This window comes from Talaromyces proteolyticus (assembly GCF_021365285.1).
Source record: "Talaromyces proteolyticus strain PMI_201 chromosome Unknown BGW36scaffold_1, whole genome shotgun sequence".
Classification (NCBI taxonomy): Eukaryota; Fungi; Ascomycota; class Eurotiomycetes; order Eurotiales; family Trichocomaceae; genus Talaromyces; species Talaromyces proteolyticus.
In genome coordinates, this window is record NW_025764277.1 from 1600858 (window position 1) to 1618791 (window position 17934).

Sequence of the window (17934 nt, forward strand, 5' to 3'; positions counted from 1 at the left end):
GGGAGGAATTGAATCTAGAATATGAGACCTCTTTGTTAGGCGGAACAAGAAAGATACGGGTCCTCCAAGAGTACATGTAGACTTGAAACAATTCAACATATATAGATTGGGATTTCCTCATGTGCGACAATTTCTATATTTAATGACAGCAAAAGAAAGGTAGGAACTGTAATTATCCAACATTTCCCAGATACAAATTTTGCACAAGGTATCTTGGATATGCAATCCGTAACCTTTTGAAACCCTGGGTATGTGCTTTCCTCTGGGATAAAGTTATGATTCCTTGACGAAAACCCAACTGTCATCGATATTGCCGCCGTTAGCGTGGGCCACACTCTATTACATGACATGACCCATGCGATCGATGAATGATCGATGTAGACAATGCTTCGCCGTGGGGTAGCTACGGTAAGTTGATCAGTTTCCTGGGAATCTAAGACTGATAGAAGGCGTCATATAACCAATTTATGCTGGTGAGTCAACTGATCTTACTTAGTGTGGAATAATTGCCTACGTTTCTCTCCCTTCGGCGTGTGCTAATGGTATCTGAAAACGCGCTATCGTGGAAAAATGCCGACAATTATGCATATTTTGGTTTACGTATGTAAATTTTTTATGCGGCATACTCTTGCCTTTATTTTTCAAAAAAAAAAGAAACTCTATGTACCTCAAGCACTGACATATATATTTTACATAGGTTTGTGGCTTATCAACCCCGGCGGTAGTGGTCTAATTTTGCCTGTTGGGAACAAAGTAGAAAACCAATGTCTAAGGAAAAAGAACAGACTCTGTAAATCGGCAGAACTCGGTTCAAGACATATCATGGAGGTCATCATTTCTAGGGAAACGGGAAAATCCCAACTTCAGTACAGCAAAACTTCCTCTCAAAACGGTAAGCTGGCTTCATTGAGATTTTTTACTTAGCTTTCCTTTCATTCACTAACTCTTCACTCAGGGGACAGCCATGGAATTACCGAATATTTCATCACAAACAAGCACTTCGAGTTCCTCTGTTACACCATTTTACGATGTCCAGGATCCCGATGGCAATAAAATTTCCTTGAAATTGCCACTTCGGTCTTTGTCCCTTCTGAACGCGAACGCAGTTCCGACAATAGGGCAAAGCACTGTTCTAGGCCATACCAGTGCCACAGAACCCATTCTTTTATCAAAAACCACCACGAAAACAATGTGTTTAACTTTGCTGCACCGCACCCTCCCTCACAACCCTCAAGTACATCATCTGTGCCGGCATTTACTAAAGCATCCGAACCAAAAAGTGTTTTTAAGTAAATCGTGACCAATTTAGACCTGATAGTAGGGGCATGGTGAATTGGCTGAATAATATGACGAGCCTCAAGACCCTTCTATAGCCTACATTTGGTAGCGGAAGTATTTCACCGCGAGCTCATATGATTAACCAGCTTTATCTCGTGATAGTTTGAACCCCGAAGACAGGGAGATTTTGTGCAAATTGCCTCGAATTCTGTTACGCAGTCGATAGAATACTCCTCATTCGTAATATAAAATCAAGGAATTGTTAGGGGGTTATGTACGATGTCGATGCCTCCACAACGGATCGGAGATTTAATCACGAACGAACGACTCATTTGCCAGTTACAACACATTGGGGTTGATGGAAGTATGTTAAGAAGTAATATGTAATATTAGATATTGTATGGAGTCTTGAATAAGCCTTTGAATTTAGGATATAACTTATGCTGAGATTTCACAAGACGCCGATAATGCGGAGCTGTGATTTGTGAACTGGATCAAATCACCACCGGCTGAACAGTGAAATCGAGGTTGCGTAAGAATACGAAATGAACAGCGCGTGTCCTTTGTAAACCAAGTTTTCACACAACAAAAGAACTGTTTGGTTTGTCTCACATTACATATCAGTGCGCATTGCGGATGTAGGTCATTTGTCTTAGGGCGTCATCTGTCCACATGTGCCAGTACCGTATTGCACGATTACGTATCAGGCCTAATCGAAGTTGATTTGGCGAATCGTACTCGCTAGCCCTATAAAAATGTTATGGCCACTTCGCCATTCTTGTTGATCGTACAGATGTCCCATATAAGGATTTAATTTTCCGTGATGGGACGAGGCATACTCGCAGCAAAGCAGTACCGAATACAGCGGATTCTTAGCCTATAATTAGCTATGAAAACCCATACTCCGGGCGTGTCAAGCCCTAATAGGTGAAGCAGCCCCGCCCGGCGGTGATTGCAATCCCGGAATGAATGGTGGCAAAGCGTATCAGAGATGAGCTGGCATCTATATGAGGTCCACTTTGATCTTGTGCAAGCCCGCTAGTCTCCATAGCAACATTTGAAAAGCTTTTATTGGCAGCACTTGGCTAGACGATGATAGCCGGCGAGACGCTAACACCAATAGGCATTGGTAAACAGGCCTCTGCACCGCCTCAACTGAAACGACCGGGTGGCAATCCCAATGGGTGCTGTGATTTTCCTGCTGGCGTCGTCGCAGTGTCACCTCACCAACTGTGGCACATTTCATCATAACCCTGGTGTATCCTTGCGATTCCGTCGGCCGTCTGTGTACTGTCAGACTCTTTGTCATATTCTTCTGAAACTTTAATTGTCATGTTAATGTCGTCGCATCTGCAGCACCAAATTCGGGTCAAGATGAGACAGCGCATCATAGTTTTGAGGACAAGGCGTATCGATCCCATTAGCGCGAGACACAGTCTTACGAATTGTCCAGGAAATGCTCATATCAGCCCTATCTTAGTCAGTAGAAAGTATACGGTTTTAGCAGTTGCACTGTCGAGTAAACGGAGACATTCTCAATAAATCAAAACAATGTTATTATTACTATGGAGTATTCAGTATTGTTTTATTGACGGGTCGGAGGCTCCGAGGGCGATGGTAAGCCACCTTTTGGCAATCTAGATTATCGGGTTTTCCCCACTGCCCCCGATAGAGGAAATTTAATGAAAATCTTAGGGCCGAAAAAGGGGTCGATCGACTCGATCGATTTGTTTGGAAATAGTGATCAGCAAATCGAAACGTCTGTATCCCTGTTTACTCCACTCTACAAGCTTCGGGCCTTACTGCACGAGTGCTAGTCAGGTCAGATTCTTGTCTTGTGTCAATCAATAGTGTGCCTCTCCACTAGAGATCCTGCTTTTCTGCCTCCTTGCAGATTAATGGAGTTTATCTCGCTCATTTTCCCAATTGACATTCTACAGTGTCAACTCACACTGTGAAACTTCCCATATTACACGACACCTCTCTAATAACATGCGTGTGCAGCCTAGCTTGTCTGCTCTCGGCACATGCATTGCTGTCGCTGTATCATTCGTGGACGCGCTAACCCCGCGATCGCAGATCAACAGCTCATACGACTTTGTCATTGTGGGAGGTGGTCAAGCTGGTCTCGTGCTCGGATGTCGCCTGTCACAAACCACGAATTTTACCGTCCTTGTTCTGGAAGCTGGCAGTAATGGGGATGAATATCGAGAACGTATAGGTGCGTCGGCCTTTTACCTCGTTCCTTTTGAGTGATTCGTCGCATTACTAACATCGCCTCAAGATACACCTGCATACTCTTACTATGATTCCCTATGGACAACACCTTTGAATTGGGCATATAACACCGTCCCTCAACCCAATGCGCATGATCGCCAAATTTCTTGGCCTCGTGGCAAAACACTCGGAGGTTCGTTGATATGCGTCTCATCCGATATGTGATAATCACAGAAAATTAACGCGGCAGGGATGTAGGTAGTTCCGCCATCAATGGACTGTATCTAACGAGGCCTGGTAAGGATGAGATCAATGCCTGGAAAGACATGCTTGGCGACATGGACGGAGCGAACAACTGGTCATGGGACCCATTCTACGCTGCTATGAAGAAGAGTGAGACTTTCACTCCTCCATCGGATGCTATTGCTCAAGAAGCAAACATAACATGGGATGCTTTAACTCATGGCACTCATGGCCCAATTCATGTATCATACCCCGGATAGTATGTTCTTAGAACCTTTCCTGTCTGGCTACATCGGGCTAACAGTTTATGAAAAGCATATTTCCCCAAGTTGGCCAATGGATTGAATCGCTAGAGAATATGGGCATTGCTAGTTCCAATGAGATGTACGGTGGTGATAACTGGGGCGCGGAGGTTTCAACGTCAACCATTAACCCTACGAATTGGACGCGTTCTTATAGTCGGACTGGGTATCTCGACCCTCTTTTGGACCAAGGTAATTACGATGTTTTGGTTGACGCTTACGTCACACGTATTCTTTTCAACAGTTCTTCACCATCGGATAACCTGACGGCAAACGCTGTTGAATACACGACCGATGGCGGGAAAACGAAATTGACCGTCAATATCACTAAGGAAGTTATTCTATCAGCTGGTTCTGTCGGCAGTCCATCTATCTTGCTGTATAGTGGCGTGGGTCCTAAGGATGTACTTTCCTCTGCTGGGGTTGACCTTGTGTCTGAGCTGCCTGGTGTCGGTCAACATCTGCAAGATCATTTTGTAAGTTACCAGAAATCCTTCGTTACGTGATCACCGATGCTTACTTTTGACAGAGCGCTACCGTAAAATGGGGTACAAGCGATGTGACTTCGGGCTCTATCTATTATGATAATGGTTCTGATAAGGTCAGTTGTACAGAATATTTTTCATCAAGACGTTGCATTCTAACCCTCACAGAACCAAACACTCTATCTCTCGTATATTGACTCAGCTATTGCCTATGTGAATGCAACAGCTATGTATGGCAGCACCCTTGATGAACTACAGAAAAATATATCGTCTTCAATTGATCGGTATGCGCCGAACACAACTTATGATTCTGGTGTCATAGCAGGCTACAAGGCAATCTGCAATACTACCGCAACTATCATTCTCAATAGCGGTGTCGGTCAGATTGAAATTCTTTTCATGAATAGCGATGCAAATGGCGACATTGGTATCACTGCTGCTTTGCAACACCCATATAGCCACGGTCGTATCTACATCAATTCTTCGAATCCTATGGACTACCCTGTTATAGACCCTAACTATCTGGCCAATCCATCTGGTAGGTCTTGGCCCTTTTTCTTATGAAATAGTCTAGACTAACGGGATCTGGAAGACTACGAAATTTTGCGCGAGGGTCTCAAGCTAGCTCGACGGCTTGGTGAAACTCAACCGTTCAATAGCACTCTAACAAAAGAGACTTCGCCTGGCTTAGGAGTTCAGACGGATGACGAATGGCTGGATTGGCTGCGTGGACAGGCTGGAACAGAATTCCACCCGTCTTCCTCCTGTGCAATGCTCCCCCAGCATCAAGGCGGTGTTGTCGATGCCAACCTTCGCGTATACGGTCTTGCCAATGTTCGTGTAGCCGATGCAAGCGTTATTCCTATTTCCTTGTCTACGCACCTGATGGCCTCAACCTACGGTCTGGCTGAGCAAGCGAGCAATATTATCCTTGCATCTTACAACAACGCTTCCACGACAGTGCCTCACTTCAGCACTTCACCCACTACTACTCCAAGTAGCAATATCTCGAACAGCTCGAATGGCACAAAGCCTACAGGTAGCTCCGATGGCAACCAAAGTGTGTCTGTGTGGTCCGTGTGGGCTGCTTTGACTACAGTAGCTGCCCATATCGCCGTTTTCCATTTCTTGTTCTAAGCGAATCGAGAATGGGCTTAATTGTTCATACATGGCTATCCCACCCATTGGGGGTTTCCATTAACGAGCTCAATGCCTTGCAACACGATTTGTGCACTCTTTCCTGTTTACTCATTATAATATTTTACTGAACATGAGACTTAGATACCAAGGTGGTTGGAGTTTTTCTCTCTGTTTTTAGAGGCGTTGTGCCTTGTTAGATTTTTATTTTTGACATTACGTTTATGAATATCAGAACACGGTACAGGTTGAACTTCATTCATAGGCGACGGATTATGACACCAGCACTTTGTTCTATACTTTATATAGGTTCCTGGAGTTGACTGACAGATAATTTCTCGGGATTAAGATATATTTTTTAACTTTCAATATACAAATTTCTATCCCATAGCAAATTGATGCAATTGCACATCGTTCCTCCATGTGCTGCAAATAAAATATTTGAAGCATATATCAATCGTCAACCATAAAATCTATTCCAAATATACAACGTCGAAGTTTTTTCCTGCCTTTATTGACTACGACGGCAAGTTTTACCTTCACTGGAATTCATGATAGCATAAATTACTGATTTTATTTACATCTTAGAAGTATCTATCTATCCACAAAGAGAGACGATGTCTTCTGGTATGTAAGGAGTCAAAATGCTAATCAGCTCTGAAAGTGGGATCCAGTCTAGCGTGCCATAAATAGACTGAACGGGGTGACCACTATACAGGACCCTAGCATAAAATTGGCTCTGCTTGTTGTTTGTTTCCCTAAATTTCGCATTCAGCTTCAATCTAAGAGAGAAAGCAGGTAACAAGTATGTAGATGAGATACTCACCAAATTTCAAAGGCGATATTGGATGCCATCGCCGGCCATCGAAGCGCATTAATTCCTAATGCTCCTAGCACTGGACCAATGTCTCCGTCGTGAATAAAAATATGACTGTAATCAAAAGTTGACTTGCGGTCTAATACAGCCTGCAGGTGAGAAACAATCTCTCCAATAAACAATCCTTCGACCACTTGGATATACTTGACGACATCCGGATTTGTCCGCCAGTAGTAGTTCCACTCCCAGTCCCCAGCCCGGAATACCTCTTCAGCCATTTCCATAGTTACGCAGTCTGAGGAGTTAGTAACACTGCAAGGGAGTTCATATCCATTGCAAAGGCGTGCTTGGAAATTGTCAGAAAAGTGGTCAAACGTATTTTGCCAGGAACTGTCGGTGGCACCTAACATCGACCCTAGGGTTGATCGGAGTGTCTCAGTGACTGTGAGATGGTTTTTCCAATCGGCGGTGGACTCCAGACTACTTAGTGTTGAGCCAATTGCAGAGCACGAATATCCCTCGTTCACCGTATCTACCGATGACACCATTTGGTGCAACGGCAAAGCTCCATGATAGTTCGGCCAGATGCCACGTAGCACGGCACCTGCACTTCCTTGAGTAAGCTGAGACTCACTCGATCGGAACCAGACGCGACTGTTAGGCACTCTAGGAATCAGCCCAAGCCTCTCTCCATACACGGCCCAAAGATCTTTTCCGTGCTGATAGCCGTCCTGTACGCCACCAATAGTGATTTGTGGATACTGGCAGGTACCGTTCACACCAGGAGTAAATGGATTTGCAGAATACTGATAAGTTTGGGCGTACATGGGCATTGGCTGAATGCCACTAGCGGTGTCTGGGCCTGCGTAGAGGTAAGGGCGTACATTATCGCATTGATATGCTTGATTCTGCGATGATGTTAATACATGACTGAAATGCCAGAATTTGAGACGTAGATATAGTAACGTACCTCTCCACCCGGAAGAATATTATATGGCGAGCGCCGTTGGTGTCGTTGCAAATACTCCAAGTAGACCAATTTTCCCTTCACAGAACCGTTGGTTAGGGCATCGGGCAGCTTGTACTCCTCCACACGCGGGTGAGGCATGGAACAGTAGTCATATACCCCGTAGGGGGTGCCTGCTGTTGGGCCATTTGTTGGGGCCTTGTAAATACCACCATAAGTACCAATGGAACTGTTGGAGATGTACGAGGTGTCATTAAGCGTCGGGGGATAGAAGGACTGCTCCGTGGTCAAGGCTAAGACAGCACCAGCCAGGGAGAGAACAACAGTCTGAGTGAGCACGGCAATAAACATTTTATACCCCATTCTGTTTCTTGCTAGATCTAGCTATTCAAAGATGATGACCATGCCCAAATGCATCGCTTTGGCATTATTAGTTGATGCTTCGGGCACGGTGCAATGATATACTACCAAACAGTTCGGCATACTTCCGCCCCTTTCTCCGCCGCGTCGCCTGGGTCGACTGTACTAGTAAGCTGCTAGTAATGCAGACCACTTACAACGCAAAGTTTCGTACACGTGCTGGACAAGCTAAACCTTCATTTTAAATTGACCGCTGAGGATATCCGATCCTCCCCATATTTTTCATCAATCTGCCATCATTTATCGGTTATCACGGCAAGAAAGCCCCAGAAGCAAAAGTAACGTTCCGACAATTACAGCCCGTCTGGCACGTTCCACCCTGCCGTAAAGAACCATGACTCGGAATCTCACATTCTAGAGCGAGACAATAATATCGTAACGAACGCTAGAACTGCATATAAACGCAAGTCGATCAAGGTTTTTTCGGTGAAACGACAGGCAGATATGAAGAACTTTTCTGCTGGGCTTGCTGCCCTCGCATCATTGTCGCCAGTGCTAGCAAAGAAAACATCATCCCTACCCGGTTACGCTCTTCAAAAGGTTCTTGACGATGCATCGCCGATCTTTGGACCCTACGTCAAGCAGAAAAATACCAAAACCGAATGGATGAAACGATACCCAGACGACACGCTCCTCGTGCACATAAACATTCCCGGCACGCATGATAGTGCGACATGGAATTATTCTCAAGCCACGCAAAATTCACTATCCGGAATCACTGATCTCAACCAAGTGACTGTGCCGCCACCAGAGACATTTCGCTGCCAAAATGTCTCCCTGATCGCAATGCTGAACGCCGGCATACGGGCCTTGGATCTGCGTTACGCTTTTGATCCTACCAACACCACACTTATTTTCTATCATTCACAGGCACTGCTTTCAGAGACAGCGACGCTTAATGATGTTCTCTTCGGCTTTTACCAGTGGCTAGATGATCATCCCTCGGAGACGATTTTACTATCACTTCAGTACGAAGGCTCTACAGCCAAATATGCTGCCAACGATGCAGCAGTGCAATTGGCACTTTATGATACCCTCGTTTCCCCAGCTGCAAGGAACTATTTTCTTCAGGCTAAGGACGAGCTAGGTACATTGGGCAATGCGCGAGGCAAAATTATTCTGATGCGCCGCTTCGACCTTGATGAATTACCAGATTCTTACACAAATGACTTGCCTGGTCTACATTTTTCGCCGGGTCTCTGGACTGACAATAGCCCGGATATTTCTTTAGTCTATAACGAGGAGAAAAATCTCACAGCTTATATTGAGGATTACTATCAGCCGCTGACACCCGTCGGATCCAACGCCGCCGAAAACATAAAGTGGAAATATAATGCCACAGTAGCAAACATCGTCAAGGCTACTGAGCACTATCCTAACAGTTTGTTCTGGACGTGGGCTTCCAGCGAAAACACCGAAAATTCTCCACCGGACTGGCCAGCCATCATGGCTGTTGGTAACGGAACCGATTATACCCCTGACGGCGGTGTCAATCAACAGCTGGTACCTTTCTTCAAGGCGTTGAAAGGAAAACGCCTGGGTATAGTTATGTTTGACTTTTTCCAACTACCAACAGACTTGATCGACACTTTCTTAGCCTTATAAACTCTCGGGACCTATCTGGTTTTTAAAGACGAGACCTTCATTGTGAATGGAGAAACATTAAGAAAAGAGAAGGATATCGATATTGGCTGATCCCGATAAACTTTGTAGTTAGCCATAGTTATCTGAAATTCCTTGTTTACATGTAAATTTAATTCTACGTGCACCATTTCTTTATTCGTAAATATAGATTAATATGAATTAGACTGTCACATTTTACTACATAGATGTAATACTGTCCTCTCAAGTAATACTATTCTCTCAAGTAATACATCACAATCGTTCAGATGATACCAGTTGATCCGCCAATCTAGCCGACGACACCAACAAGGAATCCCTGGATCCCTCGTCCCTGGTCATAAATCCCATTATCGATATCCGTACAGGATTCGTCTTCCGGCTGACCAGTATAAATGGTTACATCAGCCTCATTCTGACCCTCTTCGCTAGCCACACAATTCTCAGCGCCAGCCCATCCACTAAATTGCTGTTCAGTATCAGAGTCTTGGGTGAAGTAGATACTATGGGCTGTGAAGCCAATGTCCATACATTGACCAACGGTTCCTTGGTCGCCTTGGAAGTCGGCGTGGCTGAATTCATCAGGTCAGTGTTGCTTTTAAGGCACATGCATTTGAATGGACTGTATACCTGAAATCTGTGCCACCCTCTGAACAAGCAGTATCGGTATAAAGTGTGAGGTTATATGCATTGGTGAGAGAAATTAAAGAGGCAATGACTGGACCAAAAATAGCGGTCTTCATTTTGAATAGTATCAAGGGTCAGCGTTGATAATATGAAAATTGGATATTGGATATTTTTCCAGTAACAGTAGCAGAGCATGGATTTTTAAATATTCGTGCTCATTAGGGGAATGCGATAGACTCCTTTTATAAGTTATCTATATAGAAATATCATTTACAAAAAATTGCTAAAAAAAGCCTTCTATGTTGATGAAGGTACGAGCAATGACGTAGAAAAACTGCACATGAGCGATCACGCAACTGCGGCCCCAGATTGTCTTCTAACCAGATCCTTACAGGATTTGCATGTTATAAAGCAAGATCTATGCAGATTACAGGCTCTAAAAGCCACGGTGATCTATCGTGGAGATATCTTTGGCCCCTATGCCGATCAATGATCAATTAGTTTGGGAATTCGTACACAGTTAGGCAAAGATTTTCGCCTTCGTTTAGCGCTAAGAAAACGCCTAAATTTAACCAAATCTGGGGGGTGGAACTTTTAGAAAAAATGTCAATGTGTACTAAAAATACATTGCTCACGCGCTGTATACTCTTTTTGGTCATTTAAAAGGCGTCATGGTAATCGGGCCGCCCACGGCGTCACCTATTGCTTGGGTTCGGCTGTATGTTTATCCACTCCACTGCCAGAAACAAAAATGTTGTAGGAAACTCCTCCATGAAACCCAGAAACCCGATCGTAGCCTCGCATAACTATATTCTTTATTGACTACATGAATAGTTTTACCAATTTTCTACTTTCTCGTATTCCGACTGAACTCGGCATCAATTGATAACATTCGAAGATATACGTAGAGGAAAAAGGCCAATTCGTCGATATTATAAAGAATGTTCAGACTTTTACGCAAACGATGTTCTGTGGAGAGGGCCCTCGGTATTTCCAGTTATAAAATCTTAATAATAATCAATTGATGTTTGTACAACTTCAGATTTAAAACTGGGGCCTTTTGACTTTTATAGCATCCCTCTTAAAGCAACTTCAGGATCAAATATATGATTTTGTTCTGAGATTGTAAGCATCGCATTTTGTCTCTTGTTCCCTAGTACATTGATTTTTCTTTTGTGCAAGGTTGATTGAACGTTCTGACATGGTGACCTAAAGAGCTGCGCCTCAATCGGGTAAATAGCCTGGAAATAATTTCCTCGATGGGAAGCCGTGCTGCATTTGTAATATAATTTCTAGCATATTTAAATTTGTGCATAATCACTATTAATTGGCGTTTATCACCATTGCCAATCAACTTTCCGGTGCCGGCCCTGAAGCGGCCATAGATGAGGGGATCATGGAATCTTATAAATCGAGAATAGGACAACCGTTAGCATGTTATATTTGTGGATACAGCTTAAGCAAACATTAACATGGCCACACTACAGTTAAATGACGGGACGTTGATTCCTACGGTAAGTGTAGCTAGCTGAAATTGCCAAGGTGTATAGACCTCAGATTAGGACTGACAGATCAATGTTTTCAGTTAGCATTTGGTGCTGGAACCGCGTTATATAAGTGCGGCTTATTAGATAGCTTTGATCGTAACACGGTTGAGTTAATCAAAAGCGCTATTGCGGCTGGATATCGCCATCTCGACACAGCTGAGATTTACGGTACGGAAGTGGAAGTTGGTTTGGCAATAAGAGAAAGCCTTGAAGAAGGCGTTATCCAGAGCCGCGAAGAGCTCTTCGTCACGACTAAGATTTCAGGTGACTTTTTCAACTCGGCCCAGTATATTGACGTGAGTCTGCCAAAACTGGGGCTAGAATACGTTGATCTGTAAAGTTCACTTGTCAATCGCAAGTCATATAGACATGTGAACCTCACTTTATCGAGTTCAAGCTATCTCATTCATTCTCTTTTATGGGCAAATTCGAGTGAAGAACTTTAAAGGGCTTAGACTGGCCTTGAAGCAATTAAAGAGAGCCGAACAGCAAAGTCCATTGGTGTTTCGGGCTTTGACCCTTCTCATCTCAAAGCTATTAGTGTCACTGCACGTATGCCACCCTCAATAAACCAGCTGGAATACCATCCGTACTTTTCTAAGCGACAAGGAAAACCCTATCTTCCTGCACTTCGCAGCAGTGATACAGGAAATGTAGCGGTCGCGGCATATGGAGCATTAGTGCCTCTTACAAGGAATATCCGGGGCCCTCTAGATGAAACCTTAATAATTATCGCAAAGAAGCACGGTATTACTCCGGAGTTAGTATGTTTCAGATGGTGTTTAGACTAGGACGTTGTGGTTGTCACTACGTTTCGGAAGAGAGAGAATCGAAGAATACCTGCGAGTCTTTGATTTCAAGTTAACGGCAGATGATATCGGAAAAATTAATGAGACGGGTTATGCTTGTATTAGTACGCAGGAGCCGATATCGAGAGCGAGAAGGTACTTCGACAGTCTGCAAACAAAATGAAAGTGGGATTTCATCAACGACTATTGCAATCATAGGAGTGATAAGGTACCTGTAGAGAGGGTTGCTAGCAGGGAACAGGTCATATATCTTCTTAATTTAGAGCTAGGGACCTCAATAGCTTAGGTAAATCGACTGGAGCTATACTGCCAATTTCGTTTGAGATGACTTAATTCTCACATGTGTTTCTTGACTGGTCTTTTCTTTATATACGGCAATAAAAATCTAGATAATAATTTATTAAATTGAGAGGAGACTTTGACCTTGGAGTAGATATGTATAACTTCTATGTTGAAGATAATATGAATGATAGCGATCCCCGCTTGATATATAGACTTAGGGTGTCAAACGATACCAAATGTAACTTCTATTTTTGACTTTCAACATCATCTTTTTCTTAGACAACATTCTTTGGCTTCATATACACTATGTAACTCAATTCTAGAATATCAAGTTTGGAGACCCCCATTAAAAATTTAACAGTAAACTTCGGTTTGCTGGAATGCCTGGAGAATTTAATCTGGGGCTTGCGGTACAATCGCTTGGGATCGGGTTCTCGGACAAACAAACTGGGGCAGCTTAGAGATAGTCCTCTTAAAAACGATGCCTCGGCAGTTCTTGCAAAGTTTTATTTGACAAATTAAATAACCATTGAAGCCTTTCATCTAGCAATTTCGGTTCTGCCGCTCCGATGCCTTCGTGAACTCTGATTCTCTCCGGAGGTAATCATATTGTAGGCTCAAGAGCACTAACGCCTGCATATACCATATTGTTTTCTATACGACCGACGGCGCACGTCAAATAGTATGCTGAAGTCTTGAACATTAGGCAAAAGAAAAGGACTTGGCCAGGTAGCCTGCTTACTTTACCATCGATGGGCTGGGGCTAATGGGTTCTATGTTTTTAGTACCTACGTATAAAGTTTCCTAGCATTAGGGGAAATGGTTAGTTAGCAAATGGAGATTGAAAGCGCTTCCCTTTGGCTTCATGAGATCCAAAATAAGAAAATGGGGTTTCCACAATATTGGCATTGTTCCTGAATTTCTTATCCTTGTAATGTGAAAGCATGGGTATTAATCTCAACGAGGCATAATCATAAGTGTTAGTCTCATCTTGGCAAAGGGGCTAAACCCAATGACTGGATATAATAAAATCTGAGCAACAGAACCATCTTTTTCAGCGCATAAAAATTGCGCCGGACGCCACTCATCATTAGGAACCTCGCAACCAACCAGATTGGGATTCGTTTGTCTGTCAGAACAATAATGATATTACGGGGATGCACCGATACCTCGAACCAATTTATAAAGGTTGTCTCAGAGATCATTGCAAAGGAACGATATAAATATAAATTTAAGACCTGATCAATGTCTCCTGGAAACGGTTTATTCGAGGTTGATCGCAAGCAGTTCCGATGTAAATTCGGGATTTGCTCGATCGCGAAAAAACGCCGTGTCGACTTAGCTTTGCGATGTTTCATGTCACCACGTTCACTGCAGGGGTCCGCATCCAGATTTTGAAAGCGCTTGTCGGGCTTTAATCTTCGTACATATGCAGGTACTCTCTCTAGATTCAGCTATCAGGAACACACTAAGTTTAAAGTATCTAATGCTAGATTCCTAGTGGGAGTAGAATAAGCGCTTTCTTTCTTCGAAGAACATACGTTACACTCCGAGAGTAGCTAACAATTAGGAAAAAGCTTCATATCGTACCGACTTGATGCTTTTAGGCTGTAGCACCACCTGGCGGCCCGCGCGCTATGATCGACCATTTTGAGCTTCACGCGAAGGATTTAGTGCCAGTTTTGGGCAAAGAAAAAATGGTTGCGAAGGACTCTTCAACTTCATGAACGTCAAAGTTCGTTAGTTAGATTTTAGGTCTCGTTCGTATTGAGTGTAATCAAACCTATATTCCCCTCCAATAGCATTGCTGATGATGTGGACCAAAAGATGATGGATTAAGAGCCCGTCGACATGGGAACGCAGGTTCTTTCCTCTTCCAGCCCTAGACCCTAAATAGTCTCCGAGCCAAACGCCAAATCAAGGCATTCATCAGTAGTCTAGTGGCCCTAGTGAAACGTCAAATCCTCTACGAACCAATCACAACCGGCGTGCTGTAATCGCGTGTCTAATCGATTGCTTCAAGTTCCAGCCCCCATCGGGCTTGCATGGGCGTGACAATCCGTCGACGGTGTTCACCAAATCACAAATAAAATATGACACGAATTGGGGCCTAGGCGTTAGCAATGCTTGGAAGGTTTGGGAGGCAAATTTCTTTTAAGCTTAACCCCTTCTTATCCTCTTATCAAAGAAAATGGCTTTATGGTAATTTGATCTTATAGCTCTATGTACCATAATTCTGGTTCAATCGTACTATTTTTTTGTTACTACCCAGAACATGCACATTGAAGATGCCAGTGAATCCTGGGCAGTTTATATACCCTCCTCCAGATGGCGTTGCCACACTGGGGTTCAATTACCTTGACACGGTACTCGTATCCTGGGAGACGTTGGCACAAAATGCGACACCAACATACTTGAGCATTTTCTACTATCTTCAGGGGGATCCGTGGAAACTTGGTATGGGAACCAACAATCCAAATTTAATTGATATTTTTTTTCCCAAGTCTACTTGCTTTATTTGCTTTTTTGTTTCTTTAAAACGTCACTTATTTGTTTTCACTTATCTCCCTCAGCGGCAAAGTTCTTCAAAGAAGACAACAGCTAATTGGCTACAACACAGGTTACAATGTATCTGTCCCCGTCAATGGCACCAAGGCTATCGAGCTCAACCTCCTGAACGAGGCGTACTACGCACAATTCAATATGTTTTACCAACTCGAAGGCGATGGTGGACTTGGAAAATACCTTAGCTCATTCTTCAATGTGGGCTATGATTCGAGTCGCAACCCAGTGACATGGGGTTCTGTTATGACTGCGACATCTAGCGTACCTGTCTCAACATCTTCGTCTACGTCTTCGTCTACTTCAACAACCACATCAATATCAAAAGCTACCACATCTATAACGACAACAGCGGCGACAACCGGGACGACGTTGGCAACAGCCAGGACGACGGTAGCAACAACATCAGCGGGAGCAACAGAAGGAGGAGCAAATTTATCGGCGCAAACCTCGTCACCAACTCCATCCGCCACACATTCATCTTCTGGGGAACTTAGTGGAGGGGCCATTGCTGGTATAGTAATTGGCGCGGTAATTGCAGTAACAGCAATTCTCGCTATAGGAATCTTCTTCTGGCGGAAGTTAAAAGCTGCGCAAGATTCACAGATTGCATCAGCGAATGGGCTAATAGAGGAAAAAAAGGAAATTGAATATAGGCAGCCACCCATGCCTACAAATTTCCAAGAGCTATCATCAAATAGACAGACGGTGGAGCTATCATCATCGCGAATGCTGTCAGAACTGCCATAAAAGCCCGGACGGCATTGATATGTTTGCGTTTAAAAAATGGTACTCCTATAATACATGTATATCGGTTGCTAATTAGCGTGTTATTACTCATTAATATCCCTACAATGGAATGCCTCACTTTCTAATGTGTAAGTCCTGCCAATTCAAAGCATTCGAAACCCTCATCCAAGAAAGGTAGCCTAGCGAAAATCAGAAAATTCACAGGTCTAAATGTGTAAGTAACCAGCTATCTGGCTTCTGGATGGGTGAGCAGGAAAAATTCTAATGTCAAATATATTATCCTTATATTTCGACGTTTTCTAATTATTATCTGCATCAACATCCCACCCAGACTTAGAATGGAGGTAATCTCCGATAGAATACGCAATCGCCGAGAAGATAATTTATGGATTTTTAGCTTAATCTATTGTCTTAAACTTTGTGTTCATAAAATTACACTAATACATAAGCGTCTTTCCACTAAAAATTGGTATGACGAATCTTAATCTTACATCGCCGCATAGATAAAAAGTGAAAACACAGTCGGGCCACTGCGTAGTGACGTCAAAAACGCCTGCGGGGCTATCACAATAGATAACCTTGAGCTCGAGCCTTTCGACTGGTAAGTTCAGCCGCATCCAAACATACAAAAGGCAATCTAAAACTTGAATTTTATTTCTCTCTCTCGAGCATAAACCGTATATGTGGCTTTTGAGGTCTTATTTGTTGACTAAATTGATCAATATTGGATCCAGGCTAATGCAGGAAGATCTGTCAGCGTGTATCAAGTCCACGTTGTGAAAGCAAAATCATCTGTGACCTGCAATGCATCTACTAGTAGCTGAAGACAAGTCAGTATCCTCTCTTTCGCAATAATATATCAAGCTGAATTGTCGAACCATTTAAGTGTGGTCAATCAAAAATTGATGACAAGGATTGTGCTCCGTACAATCGGCGGTTGTACTTTGAGTATTGTTAACAATGGGCAAGAATGCCTTGATTACCTGGCCTCGCCACCTGAAATATGTCCTAGACCGGATATAATATTGATGGATGTAGGTCAAAGCATCCTCTTGTGCTCCAAAAATTATGCGTTTAGTTTCATATTTCCCAAAACCACGCGTCTAGTCCACTTCTCCAACAAAGAATACGAACCATCTTGTAACCACAAACTAATCAAATACATAATCCAGTCCATAATGCCGGTGATGGATGGCTTCGAAGCAACTCGTATAATCCGCACTGTACCACCTTTCAGCACCGACGTTCAACTCCGTCGTACCCCAATTATAACCATGGCCCCACCTGGCCTACCCCTGCCACTTCGAAGATATGTGCAAGAGCATGACGGTTTGCTTTCAAAGCCTATCAGGGTCTCTCACTTGAAAAGACTATTGTTACAACACTCTCGGTTCCAGCCTCAACATGTTCCTGGAGTTGGTATGGTGATGGCGCCCGTTTGGAGCCCAGTCGCGATAAGGGCTTTTAGTGGACCTAGGTCGAGGTTGTAGGTTATTCCTAGGGACGTATGTCGACTTATCTTTCTCTCTGGCGTTACATACTTGAGACTTGAAAAATCTTTTGCATATGTAGGCATGTCTGTCGTTTTTGGCTTCAAATACCAACTGCACATACATCAACATATGTAGAAGGTACATGTAGAGTTGCATCTGGCATAATAAATTAATATCAGTTGTATTAAACAAGCTAAGACTATCTTGTAGCTGACGCTTCAATCGTCCATTGTTATATTATGTTATCACTAATAAGCCACAATGGTCTAAATACATTATCAACGCTCCAAGAAATCCAATAAAAATAGAGATACGCATATATTTCTATGGTGGAAATATCTGCTTAGCTCCATTCTTAACATTGAATTTCTCATGCGG

At 43.4% G+C, this 17934-nt stretch overlaps 6 protein-coding genes across 6 annotated transcripts; 4 read left to right on the forward strand and 2 right to left on the reverse strand.

The window, feature by feature from the left end:
- The first annotated feature begins 3181 nt into the window (after nt 1-3181).
- BGW36DRAFT_367142 (putative glucose-methanol-choline oxidoreductase) lies at nt 3182-6046 on the forward strand. The gene is made up of 7 exons (XM_046214825.1): nt 3182-3499; nt 3563-3688; nt 3754-3997; nt 4054-4516; nt 4570-4641; nt 4694-5063; nt 5118-6046. Exons 1-7 carry the CDS (start codon nt 3271-3273, stop codon nt 5660-5662), a joined length of 2049 nt encoding a protein of 682 aa, XP_046077850.1. The 5' UTR covers nt 3182-3270; the 3' UTR covers nt 5663-6046.
- An 82-nt stretch (nt 6047-6128) lies between these two features.
- On the reverse strand, nt 6129-7859 carry BGW36DRAFT_367145 (putative histidine acid phosphatase). The gene is made up of 3 exons (XM_046214826.1): nt 7450-7859; nt 6489-7387; nt 6129-6420 (listed from the first exon to the last, which is right to left on the reverse strand). The coding sequence occupies exons 1-3, from the start codon at nt 7807-7809 to the stop codon at nt 6261-6263; spliced, it is 1419 nt and encodes a 472-aa protein (XP_046077851.1). The 5' UTR covers nt 7810-7859; the 3' UTR covers nt 6129-6260.
- A 1802-nt stretch (nt 7860-9661) lies between these two features.
- On the reverse strand, nt 9662-10355 carry BGW36DRAFT_456731 (uncharacterized protein). The gene is made up of 2 exons (XM_046221940.1): nt 10117-10355; nt 9662-10058 (listed from the first exon to the last, which is right to left on the reverse strand). Exons 1-2 carry the CDS (start codon nt 10227-10229, stop codon nt 9779-9781), a joined length of 393 nt encoding a protein of 130 aa, XP_046077852.1. The 5' UTR covers nt 10230-10355; the 3' UTR covers nt 9662-9778.
- A 1230-nt stretch (nt 10356-11585) lies between these two features.
- BGW36DRAFT_392906 (NADP-dependent oxidoreductase domain-containing protein) lies at nt 11586-12632 on the forward strand (the record flags this gene model as incomplete). Its single annotated transcript, XM_046217751.1, has 5 exons — nt 11586-11627; nt 11699-11994; nt 12058-12092; nt 12129-12424; nt 12486-12632. The coding sequence occupies 5 exons, from the start codon at nt 11586-11588 to the stop codon at nt 12630-12632; spliced, it is 816 nt and encodes a 271-aa protein (XP_046077853.1).
- A 2046-nt stretch (nt 12633-14678) lies between these two features.
- Nucleotides 14679-16266, forward strand: BGW36DRAFT_367149 (uncharacterized protein). The gene is made up of 2 exons (XM_046214827.1): nt 14679-15208; nt 15372-16266. Exons 1-2 carry the CDS (start codon nt 15040-15042, stop codon nt 16061-16063), a joined length of 861 nt encoding a protein of 286 aa, XP_046077854.1. The 5' UTR covers nt 14679-15039; the 3' UTR covers nt 16064-16266.
- A 413-nt stretch (nt 16267-16679) lies between these two features.
- Nucleotides 16680-17717, forward strand: BGW36DRAFT_367150 (CheY-like superfamily). The gene is made up of 3 exons (XM_046214828.1): nt 16680-16893; nt 16950-17097; nt 17236-17717. Exons 1-3 carry the CDS (start codon nt 16868-16870, stop codon nt 17551-17553), a joined length of 492 nt encoding a protein of 163 aa, XP_046077855.1. The 5' UTR covers nt 16680-16867; the 3' UTR covers nt 17554-17717.
- Nucleotides 17718-17934: the final 217 nt, after the last annotated feature.